Below are 19,282 nucleotides of genomic sequence, written 5' to 3'. Positions count from 1 at the left end.
TTTTCATCTCTGGTATCTCCTGCGCCACTTGAGAAAAATATGTCCGTCGTGCGCCGTCCTGTGCGGATTCTTTATCTGAAGGAGCTCACAGACTCTCAGTGTCTTCTATTTAAGCACTCCGCGGGAGATGTGAACACTTTATCTGAGCGCGTCATGTGTGTTGTTCACACCGCGGGAACAGGTGGCTGCCGGCTTACGGGCCGACGTGAGGCCGGGTCCATCCTTTGTGGTTAAGAAACAATGACCCGCCAGTAGTCTGAATGTCACAATCCTACAAAGTAGCAAAAAGATGAACCAGACATTTTATTGGGTGCATTTGTTTAAAAAGAATTTGCATTATTTTCATTTACACACTATCCCTCTGCATCATTTCCACTTTTTTTCCTGTATGACACCGAGTACCATTCCACTTTCGTTGCGCATGAACTGACAAAGACAAATGTACAGCAGATAAAAAGATGCTATTAAACAAAACAAAAAAAGATAATGATAAAATGAGACCATATGAAGGGAACAGATGCTTCCTTTAAACAAGAAAGCAATACAACTTCCACTGCAATACTATTAAGATTCAATCACAAGCGTATACAAAGATTGTTTTAAAAATGGATTACATTTTTTTTCTTTTCTTTTATAGTTTAATACTTGTAAGACAGTGTAAAAGTGAACAAGATGTATTTGCAAATCTTTTGCTTACAATAACCACGTTTGTGATTTTTGCACATTTCCTACGAATATGGACTTAAAGATCTTATGATCAAACCTGAGCTTTAAGTTCCCAAGATTCTAAACGAAAGTAGCTAAGGCTTAATAATTAATTTCACAGTAAATATTGTGCTTGCAATAGCAGATCCCCCCTGCTACCCAATAAAATCACCAGATTTAAATTTTATCGCTTCAAATTTCTCTTTAGTTGTTAAAATGCATGTTCTATGGGGTTTTTGTCTGGAGTGTGACTTCATGCCATTCTTGGTAAATATAAATATAATAGGACTCACCTGTTAGTCACATGTTGCATACTTTTGGTCACATGAGACACCTGGTGGCTTGTGAAGTCAGTTCAGATGTAATCACCTGGATGGTGTTTGATCTTTTCGCTTCACATGCATCTTTTGATATCAAATCCAAATATTTTCAGTCAACAGCAAAGGCAATAAAATTGGCCTCAATATTGGATAACTTTTGAAGGGGAACATATGATATTGTGCCTCTTATGAGTGCTTAAAAAAACTCCTTTGAAATGTGAAATGTGTTATCGGTCGGACTGGGGAAGATGCTTTATAATCATACAATGTATGTCAGAGACGAACCACACTATAACTCCAACATCTGTTGAGATCCAACACAACCGAGCGCAGTATCAGGAATTCCAATGATAATGTGCACTTTTGATTGCCAGTCTCTGTGAAATATTGATTTCATATGCTCGCTATAATGTATCCAGTAAGACAGTCGAGTTCCTCGATCTGCTCAGCCTCACGTCAGCTGCGTGAAGAAAGCAAACATCGCGCTGAGAGGAAAGGACGAGATTAGACCGAGTGAAGTGCTGAGGTTGTGTCAAGAGAATGCAAGAACAAAGAAAAGTGAATTTTAAGACAGACAGAGAGAAGTTAATGAGAAAACCTACAGGATATTTGTGTTGAATCGTTATCTAATTTCTTGTAGAGTCACATATCAAGATCAAAAAATGTTTTGTTTTTTTTAATTTCAGGGTGACACTAGAGGACTTTGTCGTGCTTGAGGCGAGGGACTTGAAAGACTTGAATCACTGTGGAGTATTCACGAGGTGAAAGTGATGCTACGAGACATGGCGGCTCTTTGTGTCACACTCGGTCCGCCGCAGCTCGCGTTCTCGTCTCGCGGCATCAGCGTCAAGCGGGGGGGTGCAATGATTCATCGCTTCCTCGGAACCGTGTCGGGGTCTCTAGTTTTAATGGTCGGCAGTGTGAAGGACGTGCGTGATTGGCAATTGGCAGGTGATCAGCGCAGGGTGAATCGTTGATATATGATGGGAAATAAACTTTTGAATGGGGTGTATACAAAGAGTTGGGTCTCTGGACTGCGTGCCCACCCATCAAATCATTCCTTCACTGTATATAAACAACAAAATAAAAGTGGTTATATGCCATTATGCCCAGGTTTTAGTGTCTTAGCCTTAAAATATTTTGTAAATAGTATTGTAATAGTCCTCCCAAACACAAACATCTTGGTTTGTCACACATACTGTAAATATAGGAGGAGGAACAAGGTCTTTTCAGTTGCACTAAAATGAAAGATTAAGAGGTTATAATTAACAGAGATGAATATATCACATATCACATATATCATTTTAAGTACATTTTGTGTGCATTATGCATGTATGAGAATTCATTTTGGTTGTCAGGATTTTTAATCAGCAAATAGTACTCGTCCGGTGTCAATGGGCGCGGGCCTTATCCCCCGCAAAGACTGTCGGACTACTGTATCGTTACTCATTGTAATACCCTGTTTTGTGGGAAAGGAGAACCACGGTGGCGACCAATGTTCCTTCTAAGATTCGCACCTGCGCAATTGCGAACTTGTAGCGCACACTCAGCAGACATAAAAACCGATCCAGAGCAGTGAATCACAGCCTTGACTCTCACAAGGTGCTGCTCAGCCACACCATGCCACACACTCTACTTCCTTGTTTACCTGACACCGCCCACCTCCGGCTCTTAAAGGGGTACACTCATAATTACAAACACTGCCCACCACCGATGCTTTAGTTAGAAACACTGTCTGGGCAATGTAGAGCAAAGATGAGTTAGACATGCTGCTTATGGTTACGCTCGATAATAATGGCAAAAGTTAAAAAAAAAATAATAATAATTAAAGAAAAGTGGTGAAACTGTATGAGATTTTCTTTTTTTGAGTAAAAAAGGTGTGGTCTGAAGTCAAAGTAGAAAGTACAGGATTAGATGGTGAATAATGTTAAAATTCTACCTTGGTGCAGCCTGATAGAGGATAAAAGCACAGACATTACAGTGCACGAATAGCTCATTCTGTATTTTAAATAGAGGAGGGCGACATAACTTTAACCTTAAAACTTTTTGGGCACATCATTCAGCTTTCAACATGCAAGCAATAATTCAGTTTTACACCAAGAAAAACAGACGAGGATGTCATTTTGGGTTAAAAATAAATAAATGAAACAAAGTTGGAAGCGACATTTCAAATTTACAGTTCATAGTTGGCTTGGTTTGGAAAGCAATGTATTTTTTTGTTTGTTGACATTTTTATGACAAGTTTGCGAAAACACAAATAAAACTTTTCTTAACATTTTCTGATGGTAATGTAAATGCTGTAATCTGAATCTTTTAATGAGGCACGTAACTTAAATGGATAACATCGATCTGACCACAGTGCACACGCCTGATGTTGCTCACAGTGGTCAGAGGGGGCGCTCTCAGGCTTAGCGTGTTTGCTCAGACACGTCAAAAATGAGAGGAAACGTTGGTGGCGACGTACTTTTCAGTAGTTTATCCAATGCCAGAAGAGCAGTAAAACAAAAAAGCAGAATGAGCGCACTCACGGAGAAGCTGCAGAATGTCTTCTTTAAGCCAACTGGGATTCCAGCCCCCGAAAACCCCGCACGGCATCTCAGCAGTATAGAAAATGAATGAATGCATGCTTGTTTGCGTTGTTAAAAAGAAGCGAGTGGATTTTGTTGCGGTAGGTCAACGTTTCCGCCCCCAGATTGCAGAGATAAACATTGCGGGCGCTTCCCGCTGGTGTCAGCCGTATAATTTAAGAATATTTTGAGTCTACTCCATAACGCAGGCAAACCTTCCAGGGGTGACAAATGTGACCTCTCAAAAGCAGTAGTAGTAGTTGATAACTTTATTAGAACTTTGGTGCAGTTTGATTTGGCACAATCCCAAGGCACTTCATGACATACAACAAATAGTTAATACATCTGACGTGTCATGAAGAGCATACGTTGCATACTACATACATATATTGTGTATGACCATCTACATCAGGCGTCGGGAACCTACCTGGCTCTTTTGATGGTTCCATATGGCTCGCATAACGACTTATTACTGTCATGCAATGCAAATGACGCATAGACATTTTGTCCTAGTGGGCTTCCCGTAGTTTGCCGTGGAAGTCGGCTTAGGTGCAAAAGGGTCTAACGCCACTCTGTTGGAGCATCTAATTATGGAATTTTTTGACAAAGGTCACTCGAAAAAAAAATAAAATTGAGAAGTACCGAAGGTTTTTAACAAGAATGGACACTCTTTGTGGAGAGAGACGGTTCTGCTGTGTCTAAATTCACAGATGGGGAACAAGTCAAAGCATTCATACTCGATGTTGCCAATAAACTTCGACAACTTCGCAGAAAGACAAGAAAATCAAACGAATAAAAGACACGCCTTTGTCAGCAAGAAATGCTCACCATCGTACCAGCGTGGTGGCAAATCAAATTGAATTACGTTCACAATTCACAGATGGAAGTCTCAACACCTGCATGAAGCGTCATCTAATGGCAGGAAAACCGGGCAGCACCAGAATTCGCATTAAGAAGTACTTTTGTCATCATTGGTTAGCAACAGCATAACAATATGATATAAAATAATTCAGAGACTTAGTGTACTCGAAAATTGTTGAAAAGTCTTAGTACACCTATATTTAGTTTTTAATATATTTTATGGCTCTTTTAAAATTACATTTTCAAGTATGTGGCATTTATGGTTCTCTCAGTCGAAAAGCTTCCCGACCCCTGATCTACATGAACTCAACTGGTTTAAACTTTTTATGGCTTCTGATACAACAGAACGAAAACCAGAATCTGTTCATGCCGCAGGTTTCGTACAGTGGCAATGTGCCGAATGCTCGGTGGTCTTGAATGCAGCAGTTGGGGGCGGGAGCTCAAAAAGATGTGCTCTCTCAGCCCGGATGTATTTGCGTGCGCTGCAGCTTTTACTGTTTATTGGTTGTATTGTTTAATGAACTCACTCAATGGTACGTAGCAGCAGCTGGTCAGGTAATGACTGGAAAAGCATGACCACAACGTGGCCTGCTGGACATTTTTTTTCCCGTATTTTTGCTTGCGCTTTGGTATAAAAAGTTGAGAGTGTAGTAGCAAAAATGGGTAAATGACAGATTTGTCAACAATACAAAAACAAAAATGTCAGTATGTCAAAAATAGAACCGATTTGGTTGTGCACGTAATCATGACAGTTTTATCTTTATTGTTTCAATGATATTGAGTGGTTTGCTGATCTGCCTCACAGCCAAGAGGCCCTGTGCTCGAATCTGAACTGATTTTCCAGCTGATTTACGATTCTGATGCAATAGAAAAGATTTGCCATTGATGACACTTGGCTATCGTCATGCTTCATGCAGAAACACATTCGGAGACAGCTTTAAGCAGAAATTAAAGGACAACCTTCTTTCCCGCCCTTGCCATTCGGACTCGGGGTTGGTCATTGACGATTACTCTGTTTTAAAATCTGCAGCACTAAGTCAGTTTCTGCTCCGCTGCCCGTCACTTGTCTGTTGGGGACAATTTACTGCCGCCAAGTACTACATCACAGCACAAATGACACGGCTGCCTCGGCATCGATAGTATTGACGACAATATACTCTCACCTTAAGTCTGACAGCTGGAGTGAAAGCGAGGATAGAGGGCCCCGGATGTTTATCTTCCTGAAAGTGAGGGGCCCGGCAAGATTTATGGCTGGCTGTTTGCAGAAGATGACTCATTGTTCCCGAAACTGCAGTGTTGTAGGACGTTTGGATGTTAACGCAAGCAGTGTTGTGCACGATTGAAAATGCTGATTGATTGCCACGCTTTTCCCTCACTTCTGCATTTTACATTTCACTCATAACGAGTAAACACTTATAAGCAATTAATTGTTCATTAGAGATGAAACGGTGTAGCGATTATAGCGTAGAATTTCAGTTGATTACGATCACTGTTGTACTATTTCATGTAGAGTTTGACAGATTTCGGTGGAACAAATAAATGCTGAGAGCTTAAATCCAGACGCCCATTTCCATTATTGTTGTTTTTGTCAGGCCGATGCCTTCAATGCAGTGCTTCTTTCAAAATTTGAAGTTCAAACCCAACTGGGCCAAGGAACGTAATCTCTGCAATCACATTTTTTCACAAACTGTAAATTCATGTTTTTACGTCGACTATGTATTCAGATTTTGCAGCCCTAACAATCGCTCCGTGTTGTATGCAAAACAAAAACAGACGGTGTCTTGAAAAGAAAAATAATCGGAAAACTCGGTACTTTTAGATCACACATGGCGTAAGCTGTCTCCATTCGATCTGTCACGGGGGTTTTCGCAGGGGGGATAGATTTGTGTCGACAACATTCCAAACACGAGTCTCCGTTGTGACTCCTGTGTCAAATCTTGTGACTTTGCTGTCACTTGCAAAGCATATTTAAATGAGGTCCCTTCATTTAGGCTGCGAAATCAATGCGACAATTCCAATTCACTACGTATTCGGTCCCATTGTTGCGTCCTGTCGCGTTACGTTCCTAAACTGTGGTGGGCGAACTGACTGCACTGGATCAAATTAAAATGTCTCTTTTGGGCCTCGCGTCTGCATCGTTGTTTGCTTCTTCTTTTCTTTTGTGCTCGACTGACGACGACGGCGAACTGGTGCGATGAGACAATCTGTTCAAAGGACAAAAATTCACATGCTTTTGTTCAGTCACCGTATCTGCATTGGCGATGATCAAAGCGTGATTACTGGCTCATAATACCCATCCACAACCAAAAAAAAAATCCATCCTTTTATTCAGCCCCCTCTCTAAGCATTCAACCATTGATCCGAGAAATCAGTCATCCTTCAATCAATGCGTCTGTCTTTTATTCTAAGACACAACTCTTTCATCCGTGCGTCCATCTTTGGGGAAAAGAGTCCAGATCCGTAAAAATATATGACAAAGCGTAATGTGGAAATACTATCAGAATAATGTAGTCCAAAGAAGCCATTTTTAAGATCTATCTATAATGGTGGTGACAAAGGTGTCCGATAGCTTCCAGCGAATGAGTGATGGATCCCGAGCACTTCAGAGGGACCATTTAAGGGTCATTATTCCACCATTATCATCCTTGGCAATGACTGTGGCGCCTTCCTCCTGTCTTTCAGCCGACTTCCTGCAGTATGTACGTTCATTGTCATGCCAAAATAAGAACATTGTAAAAACAATATGACAGTATTTAAACACAAAATGATTTGCCAACAGATGTTTGATGGCTTTAACGCGAGCTCCAACTGTGGCTTAGTGTCGCGCTTGTACTGCAGCATGAACCTTAACCGTACGATGACAACGGTCAGCAGTAAATGTATTGTCTAAAAGATAATTTGAGCTAATTTAGAACAGTTTTGTTCTGAAGTCAACTTATTATTTTTCTTTCAGCTTGTCCTGTTAGGGGTCGCCACAGCGTGTCATCTTTTTCCATCTCAGCCTATCTCGTGCATCCTCCTCTCTAACACCCACTATCCTCATGTCCTCCCCCACAACATCCATCAACCTTCTCTTTGGTCTTCCTCTCGCTCTTTTGCCTGGCAGCTCCATCCTCAGCACCCTACCACCAATATACTCACTCTCTCGCCTCTGGACACGTCCAAACCAAGTCTGCACTCTCGAACCTTGTCTCCAAAATATCCAACTTTGGCTGTCCTTCTAACGAGCTCATTTCTAATCCTATCCAAGCTGCTCACACCAAGCGAGAACCTCAGCATCTTCATTTCTGCCACCTCCAGTTCTGCTTCCTTTTGTCTCTTCACTGCCACCGACTCTGATCCGTACATCACAGCCAACCTCACCACTATTTTATAAACTTTGCCCTTCATCCTAGCGGAGACTCTTCTGTCACATAGAACACCAGACACCTTCCGCCAGCTGTTCCACCCCCCTTGGACCCCTTTCTTCACTTCCTCACCACACTCTCCATTGTTCTGTATTGTTGACCCCAAGTATTTGAAGTCGTCCACCCTCGCTCTCGCTTCTCCCTGGAGCTTCACTCTTCTTCCTCCGCCTCTCTCATTCACGCAGATATATTCTGTTTTACTTCGGCTAATCCTCATTCCTCTCCTTTCCAGTGCGCACCTCCATCTTTCTAATTGTTCCTCCGCCTGCTCCCCCCTTTCACTGCAGATCACAATATCTGCGAACATCATGGTCCAAGGGGATTCCAGTCTAACCTCGTCTTTCAGCCTATCCATTACTACCGCAAACACATTTCTGAAGTCAACTATCACAGCTCAATCAAGGTTTTGAAATATAGCCAACTTTTTTTTGTACAGGTAGTCCCCCCCATACATCCTTCAGCGGGACCATTTAAGGGTCCATTACCTGTGTGTCACTGTTGCATGTAGCTTGCTTTCTCATGCACTTTTTTTGTGTGTGTGTGCATTCTCCCTTCACACTAGCACGTTTTATTTCCCAGTGACTTCTTCAGCATTAATATAAACTACTGCATAGCCTCAGCCCGTACAAAACAATCACGTAGGAATCCTGTTTAGCTTTCAAGCGTGCTTTTCCATTCTTCCTCAACATGTTATTTGGCTGCCCCTCCCACTGGGATTTGTTGTGCTTTAATGTAGTCGTACACTTGGAGCGCGGTCAGTACTTTTCTTACCTCCTCCCCCTCCTCCACACATCAACGGGCATCATTATTGATTGTCCTTTTTGTACCTGTACTTTCTCCAGTTGTACTTTTAAAGGCTTGCTATTGCAAGTTTTTAAAACGTGATGCGTCATTTTGCTCCTGTTTTTGGACTAAATTGTGTCATTATTCAAGCAGAGTACATACTGTAATTGGCTCGCGTGAAAAGCTTTGGGAGGGCGTCGGATTGCCGTTTTGTACGGTATGTTCCCCGCGGTTGTGCTGCAATTTGTCTGAGTACCACACGTAGTGACTCGGACTTTAATTTTGCATTCAAATTGCATCTGTGGAGAAAATGGCTTTCCCAACTCATCAAGGAGCGAATGCAGATATATTTGGATTTGTGGTTGAACGGCATGATAAAAAGTACGAGGTCAATAGTTGCGTTCCAACCCTCAATAATTAACGACAGCTTTGGTAGAAATATTGATTGGCATTTGACTGCATCCCCTCATGTCAGTGAATCAATTAATTAGCCGAGTAGTGAGCAGTTTTGTCGGTGTTCTTGTAAAATCCGAGGAGCTGTTTAATACCATCGGAACTGACAACTGTATTAAGAATTCAAGTGATGCCTTTAAACATTTTTACTCAGGTTTGTGATGTGTGTCATCCATCACACATATTGTTATTTTGATACGATGCCATTGTGCGGCTTTATCAGCCTCTCTGGCGTCACATGAACTGTCAAACACTCAATAATAGATGACAAACATACCCTTCAAGTCTATTCACTGTAATACATTATTTACCCCGAGCCAGACAAAACTAATTTTAGGTTTATTTTTTGTTGTAGTTGTTTTTTTTCTTTCAGATACTGACATATTAATAATACTAAGGATGACTTTCATCTTTCAAAGATATTTTGGCACCTTTCCCGGCAGACGTCCCGAGCCACACTAAGAGGATAAAAAGTCCGAGCGGCATATGTAAATAAAAGATGTAGGGACGATGAGAACAACTCAGACGCTCGGAACATGCGTTTGCGAGTTTAATCTCAGCTGATTAACAAATACAGACCGTGTCAATCAGCAAACCTGAGGATGGCCGACACGACGCTCCAGTCCCCCTATTTTGAGAAAACCGAACGTGAGCTTGTCTCATTTTGGGGGACAGGGCTCAGCGGATGGCCCCCTGCTGAGCTTCTCTTTGGCACTTTACAACATCAGCAGCGACCTCCTCCTCGCTTCATGTGATCTCTGCTCAAGCGCAGAGGCTCAGCCGTAATCCTCAGCGGGACACAAAAAGTCTTACATTGAGAAGCCCAAATGAGAACACTTTGTTGAATAATAAATAATAATGATTTTTTTTTTTTTTAAACTGAGTGCTTTGACTCAAAAGTGTCTGTCCTCCGCAGCTTTGTTCTGATATTCATTTTATCAGGCATGTCATGTCACATCATTAAATTTAGTATTTTTGTTCAGAACACCTCTGTGGCGAATATTTTCCACACAACGGAGGTGGATGTAGAATTTTTCAGGATGCGTGTGATTTTAGCAAAGTCCTAGTTGAGGAGATCAAGACCCCCCAAAAATTTGAACCGTCTCTCGAACAAGTACTACAGCACGCCCGAAATCACAGATCAATTTGATTTCCGTTTTTCTCTTCTCCTGTCCAGCATGTGAGTTGATGAATCAGGGGATCCTGGCGTTGGTCACCTCCACAGGCTGCGCCGCCGCCAGCGCCCTGCAGTCCCTGACCGATGCCATGCACATCCCCCACCTGTTCATCCAGAGGAACGGTGACGGCGTTCCACGCACCGCCTGCCAGCTCAACCCCAGCCCAGACGGCGAGAGCTACACATTAGCCGCCCGGCCACCGGTCCGCATCAATGACGTCCTGCTCACCCTTGTCTCCGAGCTCTACTGGCAGAAGTTCATCGTCTTCTACGAGAGTGACTACGGTAAGATTCCGTTCAGATATTTGGATTGGTAGGAGAAATACATCAAATCCACTTTTTTCCCAGTTTCGTTTTGGCTTGCTGTGGTCGCATTTCGAATGTGATGCACTTTCCATATTGATAGCTATTGATAGCTATATTTTGATGTCTCCACACATCTGATAGCGACAAGGCGTACCGGCACATGATAATAATTTTGCCCAAATGCCAAAAATCACTGAGGGAAAGGCACAGGTGAGTAAACTATATCTTTACATATCCAAAGAACCAGTTGAGCCAAACCAGTGTGAAAGGTTCTAGAGGCAGCCACCAATAAATAAAGAAGAGCTCACAGTAGACAGCAATTTACATAAGAGTGTTTGGTGTTTTTTCACCAGCCACACTTTTGTTTGGTAGCATAGTAATAACCCACAAGCCTGCACGAATATTGACAATGGACCTTTCCAATGTAATGCATACTCAATGGAAATGAGGCGTAAGTATAAATCATGTATGACCGTAGCTTTTGAAACATCCTTTGAGCAGATAGAAGGCTCTTTTTTTATTTTTTATTTTTGACGGAAATCCCACAATGGAGCCTTATTGGAAAAGAGCTGCCTTTGTATTTTTTTTTTTTTTTTTTTGCACGGAGAGAGGGGCTTTTTTGAACAGAACCCAGTTCAAGGAGTCCGATAGATTTGGCAATAATGTATACCGTGAAGCTTGATTGAACTATTTTATTAATGCTTGCTTTTCTTCATATAGTACTTGAAAATTTTCTTTTAAGACTTAATGTATTCCTGTAACAGCATGGTGGCTCAGATGGTAAAGCGTTGGCCTCACAGTTCTGTGCGGAGTTTGCATGATCTCCCAGTGCCTGCGTGGGTTTCCTCCGGGCACTCCGGTTTCGTCCCACATTCCAAAAAATATGCAACATTAATTGGACACTCTAAATTGCCCCTCGGTGTGATTGTGAGTGCGGCTGTTTGTCTCTATGTGCCCTGCATTTGGCTGGCAACCAGTTCAGGGTCTACCCCGCCTCCTGCCCGTTGACTGCTTGGATACCCTCGTGAGGATAAGCAGTGAAGAAAATGGATGGATGGATGTATTCATGTATGTGTGCATCCAGCAAACTTTAATGACCTCCGCTCCCGCCCCATGTTCACATCTAACACTGCTAAAGACACGGTCCGCATTTACGCGTTGCAAAGCTTTTGACCCGAGGTATGTGCTCCCAAGCCGCCAATAATTTGCAGCAGTCCACTTGCCTCGCCTGTCCAACTCCGCACTATAGAGATTTAAACAGGTCAGATTTTTAGAACGCATACTCATATGTATATACATATATCAGCGCTTTAAATTAGCCCAGCTAGCTAAGGTGGACAAGAGAAATTTGTCACGTATGTTAGCTTCATTGGAGTGTCTGCATTCCAGGAGTCACACTAAACTTTCTGCAATCTCTTTCCCAGATGTAATTGAGAAACAAACCATCCGGCTTGTCGGGCGGCACTGTTAAACAACAACAACAACAGGATAGCATAGGCGGCGCTTATTAACATCCAGACGAAGAGACAAATCAAAGCCTAATTGGATCATCTGTGGCACCATGAAAGACAAGTGTGTCCCAATAGTGTCATGTATTTTCAGACACTCTCCATTCTAGTTTCATTGCTCTCATTACGGCGACTCTGCGGACCCGACCTTTCATTGGCAAAAAGGCAGATGGTCGCTCGTGAACTCTTGATTGGCAAGGCGGCACACGGCCACGCTACGTTGTTGCGCCGAGACTCCTCAGACGCTGCGTTCTAAGTGAGCTCCAGTTTGGACGAGTGCCATTCAGGGTGCTAATGAGCTTTATCTTTTTTATTGTTTCGCTGCAAGGGAACCCACAGGTGATCTAGCATATAATGAACCCAAGCGGTGCTTTTCACATGAAAATATCTTTTCATCAAATCACAAGCTATTCTTGGAGGTGGGAAAAAAGTGAACTTTGGAATACAAACAAACCAGGCTCATTTAAGACAATTTAATACCCTTTTTTTCCCCTTACTCCAGCGACAAATTATAATCCTCATCCGAGAGCAGAGTAGCCACGAATCTCGTTGTCCTTGCAGCACGGACACTGAGGCCAAACTACAACCGCCTGCAGAAAAATGCAAGTGGAAAGAAACGAGGTCAAGATCATGTTTTTCTTGTTTTGTTTTGTTTTTTTTCTTTTTCTTCAATTTACACAGAACGCACAATCTCCCCGCGGGCAAGCGCTTACTTGCCAGAAAGAGAGTCAAAAACTTGAAGATAACTTGCTTGAACATCGTTATAGAAAGAGTTTTCAGCCTATTTCGTGTTTTTACTGCATTTCTTTCCCCAAACAACACCATGCACACGCTTCATTAATGATGTTATTACAACTAGAGTGTGCCTTGAGATAAGAGTGTTTTTAATGCACCACTGTACTTGACTCTGCTGTTTTAACCCGTATTGACCACAAATTACACTTCTATAGAGTTTGTTGTCATGCCTGCTGCATGCACCCCATACATGGATCTGCTTACAAATCTCCAAGCATGATTTGGCTGCTTGGTTACGTGCTGCCTCCACAAGGGGAAGAACAATCAATCCTTATACCATCTGCTTGAAAGCAGACGCGATGGGTTACCATTCTGTGCTTTCTCAGTCTTCAAAAAGTCTCTGGGAAAAGCCCAGAAGAAGTCGCCACACTTATTGCTAATTCATTTTCGGGGAAAAGAGTCACCAGAGAGGCCGAATGTGGCGACAAAACGAATGAGCACATGTACACATCCCCAATCGCAGTAATAAAGAAATTTGTGGAGGGCTCGGGGTGAGTGAGCGGTGGCACATTTGCATGATACAGGACCGCCCCTCAAAACAGACTGATTTGTGTAAAGAAAAAAAAAAATTAAAAATAAGATATAATCCTTGATCAACTGTTTGAAAATGTGAATTCTTGCACATACACTTTCAAAAGGCTAAATGTATTGGAACTGTATTTTATATAAGGAATCATTCTCCACTTTCATATATCATCACGATAGTCATTACTCTAGTGGATTTGATTGGCTACTGTGATACTTTTTCTTCTTATGTGTCTTCAAGTGAAAACCGAAAGTCGTGCGCTTATCTGCGACCATCAGCGCGTTCGTTGCGCGCCGTGCGTCTCCATCTAGTGTGACTAAGTGCAAAAAGATGGGATCGATGATTTCAATTCAGTTGTTATCTGATAGTTGGAAGTAATACGGGGATGAACACGGCACCCGAACCACTTTGCCGAAGAATCTGGACTGACAAGCTGCGCTTTTCACTATTCATGAGCATGCGCAACTTGTACACTAATGAATGCAAATCGAGAGCTGTCTCTGAATAAATGAAAACATCCTACCTTTATCTCACTTATGTAGCTGAAAACAAGTTTGGGTTCTGTTATCAATTTGTGTGTGGTCAATTACTATCACATTTGTTAAAGGTTTTGAGTAGTCAGCTTCTGATGATGGGGTGTTTTATTAGCATTCATGCAGCCCGCCTGTGGGAACAGAATGATGCTCAGTATAATGAATCTGTAAAACTCATTCATTTCAATCTGCCGTCATCATAGATCTCGTCCAAAAAAAAAAAAGCCACATAAAGGACTTTTACTGCTTTGCCAATGGTTCACTTTGTCATTATAAATTTTCATACATAATTTGTTAATGTGAGAGTGGAGAAAAATCAGCTCTACAAAAACACAATCTAAATCTTTAATTTTTCAGCACCTTCATGCAAGAGAAAAGAAAATTAAAATGAAAGCAGCAGTGAACAAGTCCTCCCATTCCATTTTTTAACGGCACATCTTTAAAATTGTGATATGAATTCATTCACTGCTGTTCAGGTCAGTCGACGTTCACTGGAATCGAACCGTTCACCGCCGTCGTCTATCGACCTTAAGTACATTTCTCGGTAAGGAGTAGTGGTAGAGGGTCTCAGACAGCCCGTCTGTGAATATGAAGGTTGTAAACAACTCAATAAAGAACTGATAGCTGTAGATATTAGTGATGCGCTTTGGGTTTGAACTCAGCACTGCTTTTGAGGGGAAGATAAAGAGTTAGGGTCCGACTTTCGCCTTGTCCCGTCGATTACGAGGGAGCGTAATGGCAACGCATTGCAAATCAGATAGGTTTAAGGCTTACACTCAAACAATGTGTGTATATCTCTGGTATGAATAGAGTATGTGACTCGGTAGTTAGTAAAAAGTGTGTCCAGATGATGGGAAAAAAAAAAAAAGATGATCGACTTCATGGGGTGAATAACAAGCAGCGTGTAAACACGCCGCTGGCCTTCAACTCAGGTCAAGTAGTGAGTTGGCATTCCTCGCAGTGTGTTTCATAGTTGTGTATCTATAAATAAATTATTTTGCCTTCAAAAGTATCAAAACCCATCAATCTAAAGTTTGAAACAAAAATTTGTTCCAGCGAATTTATCCAATTTCAACATTAAATTGCTGGTAAATTTGCTCCCCGCGGGACAACTTGTAATCGTTTTTGGTAATTCCTCCCAAGCAGTAAGCCTGGCTGCCAGGTAATAAGACATTCCCAGCAGACTTTCTGCATTTGGTTTTCAGTGCTAATTAGCAAATGTTGGCATCCCAACGTGCTAAAATATGAACTCATCTGCGAAACTTCTGCCAAGAAACAAGCACCTCCCTTTCTGATTACATATTCCAGAATGTTTTCGTTTGTCAAAAAGAACCTGAATGAGCATGATTGATCTTGACAACATTAGCCTACACTTGAGTTTTTGTAGAGGTGCTAGAAGCTACTTTTTCCAACAATATAAATTAAATCACCCAAGCTTTCATCCTTTTTATAACGCTTGTCCTAATTACGGCTGTGAGCTGGAGGCAATCCCAGCTGACTTTAGGTGAGGAGGCGGAGCGCACCCCGGACTGGTTGCCAGCCAATCACGCTGGCAGACAGCCAACAGTCAAACCTTTGCTGACTTTGATCAGAAAAGAATTCTGTCCGATTACCAGTGTGTCTGCCCCGCTTAAGGAAGGCATTACAGTGTGTTCTTTGAGATTACCTGGTCTCCTTTGACACTCTAGCTCGAGTTCCTTTAGTGCTTAGTCATGTTAGCACAGCAGAGAATTAGGCGGGGATTAGATGTGATCTTGATTAAACTGCGTTGAGGGGGAGGCACTCAGTCTCGTCGAGAGGAGGCATTTATAAGGCAAGCGACAAACTCGAACGGATATTTCCTGCAGCGCGTCTGAATCATCACAATCGCGCTTTCTTTGTACGCTCTGACGCCATCTCAATTAAGCATTCACTCGAGTCGTAAGGCCTATAACATCACTGACTAACTTGTCAAATCATTTTTGTGATGCAAAGGAAAGGTGCGAGTGACCTTTGCTTAATTGGTGTTCCATAAAAAGATAAGGAGGTTGTAAAACTGAGGAAAAGCTTCCGTATAAATGATATGAGATGATTGTTTGATGACACTTTGTGTTGTCAGTATTATTATTGTCATGTAAATAAGGTGCTACAATCCTACTGATGAGGGAAACTTAATAGCTTGAATGAGTTGTGACTAAACTCCCAAATTCCATAACACATAAATTGCTTTTTTAATATTATGCTTGTTGATTGTTCTATCGATTCATTACCTCTACCAGTGAAGTTTCATTCTGTTTTCTAGGTGGAGAAAAAACCCCATCATAAAGCATTTTAAAGTTTGCAAAAATTAAATCACACGTTGATGTTGTTTCAACTCAGATGGTTCATCTTTTCTTTTTTTTAATTCTGTATTTTTTATTTACTGATATATTCAATGTGGGTGGCACGGTGGATCAGCTGGGAAAGCATTGGCCTCACGGTTCTGAAGTCCCAGGTTCAATCCCAAACCTGCCTTTGTGGAGTTCGCATGTTCTCCCTGTGCCTACGTGGGTTTTTTTTTCCGGGCACTCTGGTTTCCTCCCACGTCCCAAAAACATGCAACATTAATTGGACACTCTAAATTGCCTGTAGGTGTGATTGTGAGTGTGGATGTTTGTCTCTATGTGCCCTGCAATTGGCTGGCAGCCAGTTCAAGGTGTACCCCGCCTCCTGTTCGTTGACAGCTGGGATAGGCTCCGGTACTCTGCGCGACCCGTGTGAGGATAAGCAGCTAAGAAAATGGATGGATGGATATTCTATGTCTTGACTTCGCAGTGACATGCTGGTCTAACGGAGAGCCATCCCATTTGTACACTTTTTTTTTTTTTTTAATTGGAGAATATCGTGGCGTCATTCCCTTAACATTTCATCTGCCACACATGGACAGAAATGTTTACGTTTGAGCGAGTGAAGTCAAGGAAAGGCAGAGGACCCAAGTGCAGGGAAACAACGATGGAAGGCAGGAGTTCAGGAATCTCCACAAATAAATATGTTAATATGTTAAATATACAGATTGGCAAGACAATGAGGAACACCTGGACAAGACATGAGTGGCTGGAAGGAGCAGATGGGTCGACGCATGGGAGTTGGATAAACGTGAACAAGTGGACACTAACAAAATGAGCACGAGGCATGGAACACAGGAAACAGAAAAAAATCCAACCAATATGGAGACCATGACGCAAACAAAAAGCGTGGTTACCCATTTAATCTACACTTTAGTATAAAAGATTCAAACGTGTCAAAGGTTTAATATGAACAGAAATATCACTTTTTCATTTTAGGGTGAGTGTTTGGACTCTGAACTTTGTATTTCTTTGTTTGTTTTTTTATCGATAAACACGGTAATGTGATGTTCTGGGGGTGCATTGCTGGACGACTTCTTTTGATGAATGCAACAGAGTTCTGTTCTCTACCAGATAATTTTGCAGGCAAATGAGCGGCAAAGCTCGTGCACTGCTCGTGCACAAGTTCAAGCACTCTTAAATTATTCAGAGCAACGTTCAGAAACATACTTGCTAGTCCAGCGCTTATCGGCAAAAAATATATGTAAATATATATTTTTTAAATGGTCAAGTGAAATGTTCAGAGTTCAGTCCATTTGATATATGTATGACCTGAAATGGGTAGTTCATGATATTTAAAAAAATATATATGTACAGTAAGACAGAGTTTCAAAATTCCTTTGCAGTGATCCAAACTACTCACCACTAATTAGTCCAAAGTTATTAAGTTATTACTGCCAAGAGCGGCACAACCCGTTCTGAGGTTCAAGGGGACAATATACTTGTTAACAAAAGCCGTACAGGCCTGGATTTGATATAAAAACTGCTTTTCACATTTACTTGAATGATCTGATTATCTCAGCTGAAACTTCTAAATGTGTTGAATAAGCAAAATAAAATGAAAAATTGGCAAGGACCAAATCGACGAATAGCACATACACGGATCTGCACACAAGCATAATTTGCGACTTGGTGATGAAGTGTTGCCTCCTTTTTTTAACTATCTTTGTCAGGGTGTACTTTATAGTTCACACTTTTCTTTTGGGTTTTTTTTTACGCTTGGTGCTCAACAAACACCCAACCCCGGGCTGAGCAATAACTCATAGGACGTCCCCGGTGCACATCTCGTTGAAAATTACAGTCTACATCAGATCGGGTTACGTAACACCTTGAATTTCTGCTAGTATCCCCCTCAAAATCTTCTAAAAATTAATTTTAAAGAATTGATTTACAGTAAATCTGGCAGAATGAAGTGGCATTATTGTTGTAAGAGTCTGTGATCACTTAAACAGACTCATCTCTGTGTTGAGTAAACACGGGCTTACAGCGTCGCCACGTCTCCGGCTTTTCCGCTCAGATTGCGACGCAGCTTGACAGCTTGGTAAAAACCTCTGAGCCCTTTCATCATGATACGCTCATTGCCGCACCGCTGCAGTCTGAGAGGGAGCCCCCGCTAGCGTTTCGGCTGCAGAGAGACGAACGCCGGGAAACAAGTTAGGGGTCGCTTGACACTCACAACTGTACATCGATTTCAATATCTTCTTTTTTCTTTCGGCTTGTCCCGTTAGGGGTTGCCACAGCGTGCCATCTTTTTCCATCTCAGCTTATCTCGTGCATCTTCCTCTCTAACACCCACTGTCCTCATGTCCTCCCCCACAACATCCATCAACCTTTTCTTTGGTCTTCCTCTCGCTTTTTTGCCTTGCAGCTCCATCCTCAGCACCCTTCTACCAATATACTCACTCTCTCGCCTCTGAACATGTCCAAACCATCCAAGTCTCCTCTCTCTAACTTTGTCTCCAAAACATCCAACTTTGGCTGTCCTTCTAATGACCTCATTTCTAATCCTATCCAAGATGGTCATTCCAAGCGAGAACTTCAACATCTTCGTTTTTGCCACCTCCAGTTCTGCTTCCTGTTGTTTCTTCAGTGCCATCGTCTCTAATCCGTACATCATGGCTGCCCCCACCACTGTTTTATAAACTTTGCCCTTCATCCTCACGGAGACTCTTCTGTCACATAGAACACCAGACACCTTCCGCCAACTGTTCCACCCCGCTTGCACCCGTTTCTTCACTTCCTCACCACACTCACCGTTGCTCTGTATTGTTGACCCCAAGTATTTGAAGTCGTCTACCCTTGCTATCGCTTCTCCCTGGAGCTTCACTCTTCCTCCTCCGCCCCTCACATTCACACACATATACTATGTTTTATTTCGGCTAATCCTCATTCCTCTCCTTCCCAGTGCGTGCCTCCATCTTTCTAATTGTTCCTCCGCCTGCACCCTGCTTTCACTGGAGATCATAATATCATCTGCG

At 42.1% G+C, this 19,282-nt stretch overlaps 1 protein-coding gene across 3 annotated transcripts in view; it reads left to right on the top strand.

The window, feature by feature from the left end:
* Positions 1–19,282, top strand: part of grid1a (glutamate receptor, ionotropic, delta 1a) — a 295,107-nt gene that overhangs the window by 165,756 nt on the left and 110,069 nt on the right. For all 3 annotated transcript variants that reach the window (XM_061837779.1, XM_061837781.1, XM_061837780.1), the window contains exon 3: positions 10,274–10,558. In XM_061837779.1, the coding sequence (XP_061693763.1) occupies positions 10,274–10,558 (285 nt within the window). The remainder of the gene's footprint in view (positions 1–10,273; positions 10,559–19,282) is intronic.

Source organism: Syngnathoides biaculeatus, chromosome 12 (assembly GCF_019802595.1).
Source record: "Syngnathoides biaculeatus isolate LvHL_M chromosome 12, ASM1980259v1, whole genome shotgun sequence".
NCBI lineage: Eukaryota > Metazoa > Chordata > Actinopteri > Syngnathiformes > Syngnathidae > Syngnathoides > Syngnathoides biaculeatus.
The sequence above is the reverse complement of the archived record's forward strand: the minus strand, read 5'-3'. Positions and strand labels throughout refer to the sequence as shown.